General features: G+C 37.9%; 1 protein-coding gene across 5 annotated transcripts in view; it reads right to left on the reverse strand.

Annotated features, from left to right (window-relative positions):
* The window catches only part of LOC104590084 (erythroid differentiation factor-like protein), a 41,141-nt gene extending 39,173 nt beyond the window's left edge, over positions 1-1,968 (reverse strand). For 4 of the 5 annotated variants that reach the window (XR_016081269.1, XR_016081270.1, XM_088896470.1 and 1 more), the window contains exons 1-2: positions 1,672-1,968; positions 1,441-1,562 (exon numbers count right to left, since the gene is read on the reverse strand). Coding sequence is in view for 3 of the 5 variants with exons in the window: in XM_088896470.1 (XP_088752596.1) it covers positions 1,441-1,562; positions 1,672-1,832 (283 nt within the window). In the remaining 2 variants the exon portion in view is untranslated. The remainder of the gene's footprint in view (positions 1-1,440; positions 1,563-1,671) is intronic. The other variant, XM_010248615.3, reaches the window with a different exon arrangement.
* Positions 1,969-11,655: the final 9,687 nt, after the last annotated feature.

Raw genomic sequence — 11,655 nt, forward strand, 5'->3', positions numbered from 1 at the left:
CCCTACGGTTACGGGTAGGGTACAGAATTAGGCTAAACCCAACCCTCCTCGACCCACATATTGTTGGAAAGCATATGAACTTTATGTATTAGGTGTTGAACTTAATAATATTTTGAATTTTATGTGAAGGGTAATTGATAATTTATGTGTTTTTTACATGTCTTAATCAAATAATTGGAAACTTTGCTGCTTCATTATGTTATTTTATTTATTTATTGCTTACATATAACAAGAAATAATAGGAAATTAGATGTGGGTTCTAAACCCAACCAGTTCTACCCTTGAATGTGGGGAGGGTAGGGTCGGGGAGGGTATGGATTCTCAAAATCCAACCTACTACGAGTTTTGGGACAGGTACGACTGTATGCGTTGGGAGATTCAGGGAGGTGGTTAGGGTCTAGAATTTACAAAACCCTCCCTGAACTTGCCCTATTGCCATCCCTAGATATCATGGGTGCCTTGAAAAATTTCAAAATCCCAAAACTACTCTTTACATATTTTATAGGATAGTTTCACGAGAGACTTTTTTGAGTTTTACTAGACTGACCTTGCATCAGAATCCGACCATTCCCCCAAACCAGTTCAACAAATTCATTATCAGGACTGCATAAAAGGAATTTAAAATGGGCAGTTTGGTAATTTTACCATTCACTGCAATGTTGGTTAACGGTGCTGGACTTGAGTGTTGAATTTTGAAAATTCAGGGTACTTGGTTATCGCACTATAAAGTTGAGGCTCTTAGGTGTCACTACCCCCAAATTACAAAGCACCTATTTGTAATTTTCCCAAAAAGAAAAGAAAATTATTCTGATTGCAGAAAAACAATCGGATAAATCTAAAGGTTCCTTGGCAAGACCCAAGTTCCAAATATCCATTTTACTTCCTGTTAGTAGCACATTTATTCTAAATGTGAAAAACCTAAAATCCTCTTCCAGGAAACATATGGAACCTTACAAATATTAATTCATTAAGAGAAGAGTCCAATAGTCATCCACATAGAAGTTCATCCAAACTTGCTTTCATCAATTGCCAGCGTCATTTTCCAAAGCTACTTTGGTAAGACCAAACAAGATCAATTAAGATGACAGAGTAGCATACATGTGAATAATACTATCACAATTCCCAAAGCACAATCATCCCATACAATGTTAAAACTCTAAAGGTTCCTTTCCCTATCGAGCTTATCCATATGTTCTTTAATTACTAAAATAAGTTGAATCACCTATTAATTCAAGGTCAATTTCCGTTTCTTATCTATACAGAGATTGTTGTCATCCCTTTTTAACATTTTAGCTAGAAATGAATCCGGAAACTCCCGACAAGGAACTAGGACCAGACAATCCGATTTCATAACCGCAATCCACTTGCACTTATCATTTGTAACCATTCCATTACAGTTTAAACACTTATAAGGTCCAAAATTTTCAACAAAAGACAAACCTCCACTGGTCCTGGGATGAAGGGCACTTATCGGGAAGCCCTTGTCTGGGAAATTGGAGAGGAGAGGGGGAGTGTTGAGATCAGTCTCCATCGGAAGCAATCGATACCGAGGTGCACTAACCCTGTAAATCCATAAAAATGACAATATAATAGAATCAAAAATTCCAAACAAAACTCAGAACAACGGGTGTGTGTGTGTGTGTGAGAGAGAGAGAGAGAAGGGGTTTTTACGTTTGAGAAGAAGGAACAAGAGCGGAATCGGAGGCATGGAAAGCTTTGTCAGTGGGAACTGGAAGAGTTCCGCAGAGGAACCCAACGGGCTTGTGACTGACGACCTCCAACTTGCCAATGCACTGGAGGTCGCCGGAGCCATCAGAGCCGAAGCCCTCCATGGTTTCTTCTCTTAACAAAGTAGCGCCAGCACCTTCACCGGGTTTTATCGTATTCTTCTTAATAGTTGAATTCGGTTATGAAATTGCTTCACCAATTCGCTAATGGTCCTGTGTTCTCTGCGACGAGAAGGTTCTCGTCCTTTCGAGTTTTGAGATTTACATTTAGGCTGCGTTTGGTTGAAGTGCAATTTTATTTGCACCAGTACAGATGCATGGAAATGCAAATTCTTATTTAATTTTGTATTATATTTTATTTTATTCTGTTCAATGTCTTATTTTACTTAATTTGTATCGTAATAAAATAAAATAAACTAAAATTTAAAATAAAAATAAGTTGGAATTTACACTCAAATCATTTGTATTGTCATAATTTTGCATCAGTATAAATATATTTATATTGCAACCAAACACTGCCTTATGAACTATTGATTATTGAGTATTAACGATTTAAGATTAAGTATTTATTATTATTAACAAAAAAAACATAAATATTAGCCCGAAAATGGAACCGCTTTTTTCCTCCGCCTCTCTCGGGTCAATGGGTGAACCATTTGGATCAAACGGGTTAAAATAGTTGAACTCAATTTAAAATTATATATTATATTGCATCTTTGACCACTAGATAGGAATATTGTATTAGATTAAGAAGATACATTGGTCATAAATACGTAATGTTATTATAGGAAAAAGTGATAAAAGGTGACCGAGAAAGAAGAATGGAAATGGGGTTGGTTTTAGGTGGGGGCACCCCCTCCCCATTCCATAGACAAAATCCCCTACCCTACTCCCACCCATCTAATGACAAGACGGGTTCAAGGTGAGACACCCCCTCCTTGTCAAGAATGGAAAATTTTAGAATTTTCCTTATCCCAAGTAGCCACCTAAATATACATCGATTTTGGGGGTATTTTAGAAATGGAATTATGGGATCATGAGGATTTAGGAATTTGAGAAAAAACTCAAGGATACTTTAAAAATTAATTATAAACCTAGGGGTATTTTAATAATTCATCATCAAGTTTCGACAAATTTAGGGAATTATATGCATATGATTAAGGGCAAAAAATCCCCCTCATCCTTTGGGAAAATGAGGCGAGGTGAGCAAGACCCTGGATTAATGGGAAAAATTGCCATCCCTAGAAAAAAAGAAAAATAAATAAAAGGGAGTGTGGTTCTCTCTCTCTCTCTTTTTTTTTTGTTATTTGTTATTTTAGTGTTTAAAAAATAGTTTCATTTTTTACTAATGAGGTTGGTATTATTGGATCATCTCAATTTGCACACTTAGGTACAAGGGACATTGCCTATCATGCTTCGACTCTAAGTAACACTACTTATTTTTGAATAGTAGATTCAAGTGTCGTTGACCATATGACCAACTTATCCTCTTTATTCACCTCTTATCATTTGTCCTTTGGCAAAGACAAAGTTCATATTAATGACTTTCTTGCCTTTATTTCTAGCAAGGGAGACATCAAGGAGTCTAATGTCATCACCCCCTCTTCAATACTTCATGTTCTCAAACTAAGTACTAATCTACATTTATCTAGTAATATTACCAAAAATCAAAATTGTTTAATTAGTAACTTTTTTTCCTAACCGTTATATTCACCAAGATTTAGTGATAATGAAGGTGATTTGGATTGGTCATTAGGTAAAAAAAAAAAGAAAAAGAAAAAAAAAACAATTTAGTTGAATCATAAGATGTGTGTAGGGGGTGGTGGGCCTCATGAAGACAAAGCCATATACCAATTGTTTATAGGGAAGATTGTCTATTTTTGTCTAAAAAGTCCTAAAACCTTCTATGATATCAATGTTTTTAATTAGTACTATTGCCTACTTGAATAGGTGTCTAGACAAAGGTATACTCTTTAAGAATAATGGTTATATGAAGATAGAAGTGTACACTGATGCTAATAGTCACTTAAGTATGCACTTTAGAGGATTGTATTGACCCTATGTATTTTGATGATAATAAATTCATTGATGGTACTAATGTTGTGCTAAACTTGCAATTGATTAAGCTTATTTTACTAAGCTATAATTTGTTAATCACTCCATAAAGAAGAAAATGGAAGAATTGCTTATGAATAGCTAAACATCATCATCATTCTCTCTAATGAAGAAGGAATCTCCAAAAAAGAAAAATGACCAAGAAGCAAATGAACAAAAGAGAAACTAAAGAAAACATGCTACATCATCTCAAGAAGAAGAAGCATCAAGTCCCATGAGTCTAAGGACCTATTCATTTCCTCTTAGATCTTATCTTTTAAGAAGAATCTTTTAACTTTAAGAGAAAAATGGTTGTTCATTTACTCTTATCTCTTATCTCTTAAAGTACAATCATACAACTTTTTATTTTCCAATAATACCCCCAAAAAGACAAACAAAAACTCTCATATATGGGGTCAAAATGGATATTTGATAATTTTTAGAATTTAAAATTCAGAACAACATTATCTACATTCAGAGTTCAGAGAAAATAAAAGTTCGCCAATACCAATATACCTCTTAATGTAATTATTGCACTTTCAGATGTCAGACTTCATAGCAAATGAACAAGCCCTAAGTGTATTATCATTAGATTCTTGATGTAACAATTTTGCTAGTGATGCACAACACATTAAGCTCAACAACACTATACTAAGTTAAGCTAACTTTAGATACCAATGGTTAGATTAGGTTTGCATGGTTCCTATGCTTTTCCTAGTTTTTAAACTAAAATTAAAATGTTGAAAATCACATTTGAAAGCTAAGGGAATGTTTTCCAAACCGTTGGACCAAAATTTCTAAAGTTTCTGATGTTGGAACTGTTAATAATTGACTACTGATTTTCCTATAGCCGACTACCCTTGACAGCTGAGGGTAGTGTAAACCTATAGTCGATTACCCTTAACAACTGAGGCATATAAATGCCCAAACATTATTCATAAAAATTAAAGCTTTAATCAACCACCACACTCCAGCCATTCAATCATATAAGTAATTAAAAAATTATAGCAAATATAAAAGAATTATTCAGATCATATGCCTAAAAATACGAGAGAATCTAATTCTCCAAAATCGCTTAGAACAATTCTAGCGATTCAAGCAAAAGCGATTTACTAATATATGGGAAAAATAATCTGATTAATTAGGCTGATAAACCTGACCTAAATCTTGAAGATTCAAACCCTAATTTTCCAATACCACTAAAGAAATGATTATAGTTCAAAACCTTTATGACATGCTGAATTCAAAATCCAGCAAATCAGTTTAAGGTTTTCAAATCGAAATTCACCCAAGATTGTTGGATCAACCTCCAAAATTTTCATTACGATTTTTTAGACCTAAAGAAGAAAATAAAAATTCTCATATCTAAAATTTTGATAATCCACAAGTGCATATTGTCCAAGTGGTAGTTCACCCTATCACAATCTCATTGGTACAATGTTGGAGACAAAGATGGCGCATCTCCAAGATTGCTCCTTGATCCCTGATGAACCAACAACGTTTTACCTCTGAATAAACTCTGAAAGATGGTCAATTTATGCCTTGATCTTCACTAAGAACAAGACTGAATGTTTTCCAAGATTGGGAGACAAAACCCTAATGGCAATCTTACATTTTCCCTCTTATTGTTGTTGAGCTGTTTTCTCACAAATTCTCTCAAAATAATAGAATGCAAGAAGGTGCATGATCTGGTCAATCCAAAGGTTTATATAAGCCTTAGAATCCAGTAAATGTTGCCCAAACCCTCTCCTAATCTGATTAGGAAAGTCCCAATCTAATTGGAATTTCTAATTCAGCTAGGACTTTGACTGGTCAATACATGTTAATTATGACTGCAACAAGAACTCTTTCTAATTAGACTTTAACCATCATTAGGTTACTTCTAAAACTTGTTGGGAATTAGGATAAGTGAGAAAAGCTATCCATTTGGCATAGAACCCACAAGATCTCAGCCAAATCAATAATGACAGAGTGACGATTCACGGTCCACACTTCACTTAAACACATTGGCCAAATTCAACTTGTTCATACAAGTGAATTCGCTCAAGTATTTTGGTCCCAACAATTGTCCCATTAAGCCTTATATTTAAACTTGGATCTCAGCCACCCTATGATTCCAAGACTATTAATTTAGACTAAGTTAATGAGCTCCAGGTATTTAAGGTCTAAGAAGTCACTTGCATAAAATCTCCTAGCCAATAATAGTATAACACTATAGATAGGAAAGAACCTTTTCTTAAACTTCTAAATGTAGTGACACACCCTCTATTCATAATGCATCCCATAATTAAAATCATTTGCAAACTTATCAAAATAATTATTTATAAATATGAATACATTTCATAAAATGATTTCAAAATATGTTTAAATCCAACAATGAGAACATAATTGGGATATTCTCTTTGTTAAACAAAGTGGTTAATCCTATCACGACAATCACTCACTAAAGAATCTTTTCAATCAGCTACAACATTCCCAAGTATTTAACCCTAAAAGGATTTCACTAGTTGACATATTAAAAGCAAATCAGTCCACCACCCAACATATATCATTATCAAGCCAGGGGATTAAATACAACTTTTCAGTTTTACCCATCTATCTCCAAGATCCAGGGTTAAACTAAAAATATTCCCATTCATTATTTCTCAAATACCCAATCCTTGTACCTTAGGTCCAACCTAAGGAATTGAGACAGACTACTCCACCATTTGGTAGCACAAGAATGTCAGCCTTGACAAGATAAACTCCCCAATTTATCAATCGGCCGAAACTCCCCAAGTTTACCAATTATCCAAGAACATTTTAAGCTAACATAACTCTCATAAATATCTGACTTAATGGGTATTACATAAAAACATACCATACACACATGAAATAATAACAAATATCAATTTACAACACTTCTATTGGAGCTGAGATGATACACTATCTAACAATCAGCTCGAACGTTCTCCAATCAATCTATTGCATAGTATGTTGTTTAGGCCACTAATGAGGCTACAAGCCTTCTATAAGTACTTGGCCCTCGATGGATCCTGAATTTCATAATCATCATTGATCTGGTTGACAATGAGTTGGAAGTCACTAAAAGCTTCTAACTTGTCCACTCTAAGCTCCTTGGTAAAACTAATTGCAACAATAAGGACGTCACACTCTACTCCATTATTGGAGGCCTTGAAACCAATTGGTATGGCGCACTCTAGGGCAGTATTATTAAGGCCTAGCAATAAGAATGGCAATGGGGCGAGTTACCCTTCCCCGTCCTGACTTAATTAGAATAAATTATTAATAAATACATTAAATATAAAAAATATTTTAGATATAGGATTATGGAAATTTGGGAGTATTTTAAATATGTGATTATGGGATTTTAGGATTTTTTTTAATTTGGGGTAAATTTAAGAATATTTTATAAATTAATATTAAATCTAGAAATATTTTAATAATTTATCATTGGATTCAAGGAATTATATGCAAATCCTATCCTCGTCCCGTCCTCAATTTGGGGAAAAAATATTTTCCCCTTCCGCACCACCCCATCTTCGTGAATTCACATCTACTCCCCACAAAATGCACCCTAAAAGCATCCCACATGCACATCTCAACATGCATTGAAAACATCTCTCGTACTTGTCATTGGGAGATGTTCCCAATACACAATTGAGATGTGTTGTAGGATGTTTTTGTGGTGCATTCTGAGGGGGGCAGATGTAACTTCCATCTTCGTTTAAGATTAGGGGAAACCCACCCCATTGGAAACAGGGTGATGCGGGACCCAGTTTTACAGAAAAAATTGACATCCCTACCTAGCAAGATGAGCCTAGAATTTCTTCCCTTTTAATAGGATGATCCATCAACTTGTAACATCCACATGGTAGAGGCTAAGGAATCTATGGCAGGGTGCACTTTGCTATGAAATCGGCATTGGCATGTGCTCTAGTCACTGGCCGAGACTTGTAATGAATATCAAAATGTCCTAGTTCCATGGCCCACTTGGTTAACTGACCTGAAGTCTCCAATTTTTGGAGGATCTAGCAAATCGGTTAATCAGTCAACACTATAATGTTATGGGCACAGAAGTGTAGTCTCAACTTTCTTGATGAGAAAACCAATGCCAAGACAACCTTCTTTAAATCGGGGTACTTCATCTCAACATCTTGTAGAGCCTTGCTAATGTAGTAGATCGAACTCGAAACTCTGGCTTCATCTTTGATGAGGACTGCTAATGATTTTGTCTGGTAATAATAAATACAGGAAAAGCTCATTACTAGGTTCTACTCTATGACAAGCAGCATCAAGCATAAGCATTCATTTGGCTTTTAGAATGATTATTCACAATTTTCAATCCACTAGAACCCCTTTTCCTTTTATGAGTGGAATGATTATTCACAATTTTCAATCCACTAAAACCCCTTTTCCTTTTATGAGACTTAAAAAGGGTAGACACTTCTTAGCCAACCTGGACCCAAAATGATTGGGTTTTGCAATCCACCCTATTAAGCAGTATTGGCTTTCCTTCATAATCCAATGTGAAGTCATGTCAAGGATGGCTTGTATCTTTTCTAGGTTTGCTTCAATACCCCTTTGCATCATCATAAATCCAAAGAACCTGCTCAAGCTGACCCTAGACATACACATTCGGATTAAGCTTCATATTGTGCTTTCTAAGGATGTCAAAGATTTCCTCCAAGTTGACAAGGCATTGGTTGCCTTTAACACTTTTTACCAACATATCATCAATATATGCCTTTATGTTTTGGCCGATTTGAAGAAGATCCTGTTGAAAAGCCATTGGTATGTGGCATCATTATTCTTGAGGCCGAAGGGCTTAACCCTGAAATAGTATAAGTCCTAGTTAATGTATCCTAATCTGATTTGATAAGAGGTAATTTGGCCCTCTAGTGACATCACACCATGTGTCACTTCCGAACCATTGCATAACACCTTGGCACCACGTAGGCAATGAGGTGCCTTTGCCAAGTTGGTTGAGCTCACCTCGGAACCACCTCGCACACACTTTGGAGGCACCTCGCGCACCTTGGGAGAGCGCCTAACACCGCCTCATCTAGGGATGACTTGTATGCACCTCGACAGGAGTAGACTGGCACTATCATCAAGACTGGGCCAAGGACCTTAGGATGAGTGGCGACCTCCCTCCAAGGTTCCACTAACCTAATTGAGGTTTAGGTGGCAACCTATGTGATGTGGCGATCGGCCTCTGCTATGTGCGACTTATCGTCACCAAGCCCTCTAGGATCACATCGCCTGACCGATGGAGCTGGCTCTTGTGTTGCCCACTTTGGGGATAACCGGATAAGCTTTACCACTTTATGCGGAAAACACCTCCGAGCATGGCAGACCAATAAGCCATGTCCTCTCGAAGATCTTGGATGTGCTACGTGAAGCTCACGACTACCTACATCTATATAAAGGCACCCCCTTCAACCAAGAAAGGTGCATGTAGTTTTGGCTTTCTATAATTTTCAAACACTCTTCGTTGACTTAAGCATTGGAGTGCCCACCTTGGGTACTCTGACTGTTTTTTTTTTAGCTAAACCAGCCGCCCTCGTCACCTCAATGTCTAAGCTATCCTCTAGTAGGAAGCACCAGGTCGCGCATCATCAATTGGCACCGTTTGTAGGAACCACTACAAAAAGCTAAGTTCTCACCAACTTTCTACTAAGCACACAATGACCTCAACTAGCAACAATAACAACAACAACAATGCCGACAATGGTCAGATTGACATCACCTCAACTAGGGGGAAGAACCATCCTGTACAAAATGCATCAACTTAGAATGTCCAGCTTGGGTAGACTTTAGTCCCCTTAACAATGCTAAGCATCTCGGTGTTGCCTGAATCGAGCCTCCTTGTGTTGCCTGCTTCGACTGTGCCTCCCCCGTAGGTCGATCCATTTGTGGTTCTCGTTGGTGTTGACGACCAATAGTTTCAGGAGCTAGTGCAATACATCAGCGGCATCAACTTGTGGATGTAGAGTTGGGAAGGTCATCTCCTGCGATGGCCTGGACGCAGCACAATTTATGCCCAACTTGCAGATGCCACATGTACCTTAGCAATACGTCACCAACTAGTTTCCCACTCCAACAGTCATCCTGAACCAATAGCCTGGCAAGTAGAATCAAAACCAAGTGCAAGAGCCCCTCTGTAAGCAAAACATCCCTCTCACCAACAACACGCAAGCACTCGAGACCGTTGACTTGGAGAAGACTTACACCTTGGAAGAATGGGATTCAACATACATCCCAAGCGAAGAGGCCAATTGTGCTACCTCCTCAGTTGGGCCCACAAACATTAACTTCATTGAGGGGTCCCAAAGAAGACACCGAAGACGTACCCAACTTGACCCTAGAAAAAGTCATTTCGCACTGAAGGATGATGAAGCCCAAAAGAAAGAGGAAGGAGTTAGTCGAACTGGCACATCGTCTACCCCGCATGTTTCTTGCACTTCCCGTTGTTGATCAAGATCCTTACGACCCCTCGCCCCAAGGGCTTCAAGGCCCCCATCCTAGAGTCGTATGATGGCACCGACGACCTGATGGATCACATCAAGAGTTTTCAATCCCTAATGCATCTACACGAGGCCTTAAATGTGAGCATGTGCCTAGCCTTTTAGACCACTTTTTGAGGCACAGCTCAGACGTGATATTGCAGGCTATCCACAAACTCGATCCAAACCTGGAGGTAGTTCGTGGACTCATTTATGACCTACTTCGCTACTAGCAAGTGCTGCCCTACGTCCGCGATGAGTCATTCAGAGACTATGTGAAGTGGTTCAACCTAAAGAGGCTGCAAGTTCCAAACCTTAACCATGCCATCCAACTCACTACGATAGTCAATGGCATCTGACACACTGACCTACGCTGGGAAATCAAGTTGAACCCTCCTGATTTGTGTGAATTCTTACCCCTATTTAGCTTGATTTCAGGAAATTATCAAAGGGGACAAGTCTAGGAAAAAAAAAACATAAAACCATGCTACAAGAGGCCAAATTGGAGGTAATACAACCCAGCTGGGAGCAAGGCTCAGCCGAAAGGTCAAAGGGGGGCAATTCGGCCCTTAAAACCCATGCAACACTCTTTGGGAAAGCCCAAAGAGAGAGCCCAGCCGAAGCTTCCAAGGGAGCCTATTCGGCCCAGCAAGGAGGATGCCCATTTGCAGCTCAAGAGCAGTCCAAATTGCAACCCAAGATAAGCTAGGGGCAGCGACTTCTAGAAAGTTCAAGAGAAGCTAGGGGTGGAAATTTCTAGAAAGTTCGAGAGAAGCTAGGGGCAACACTTTCTAGAAGGTTCAAGAGATCCTAAAGGCGCCAAACTTTCTAGATGAGAATGCTATAAAAGGAGAAGAGAAAGAGGGGAAAAGGGGGTCAAGACCTTTTGGGAGATTTGGGAAGAAAGGTGCGCAAGAGAGAAAGGAGGAGAAGATTCAAGAAGGAGAAAAGGCTGATTTCGAATTTGGAGGAGAAGCCATTGGAAGAGATCAATCTAGGTTGTCTTCTTCCTTGATTTCTGCATAAGTGGTAATCGAATTCAGCTAGCGTTTCATGTTATTTTCTCCATTAATTTTTCTTTCTTGTTGTAATTGAAGCATGATTTCTGTAAATTCAGATATGTAATTAGTTTTCTAGGTTCATTTGAATGGATTAAATGCAACCTTGATGTTTCTTGATTAGAGATTTAATTGTTAGAACTGCTAGCCGAATTGATCTTGATTTTGTAATGTTTGAATTGCTTGAGAAAGAATTTAGGATCTGCTAATCAAGAACCGAATTGAGTGCAAGGTTAGATATAACTTGCACAATTTGGTTGGTGCTCA

Source organism: Nelumbo nucifera, chromosome 1, assembly GCF_055504915.1.
Source record: "Nelumbo nucifera cultivar China Antique chromosome 1, China Antique-T2T, whole genome shotgun sequence".
In the NCBI taxonomy this organism is placed as follows: domain Eukaryota; kingdom Viridiplantae; phylum Streptophyta; class Magnoliopsida; order Proteales; family Nelumbonaceae; genus Nelumbo; species Nelumbo nucifera.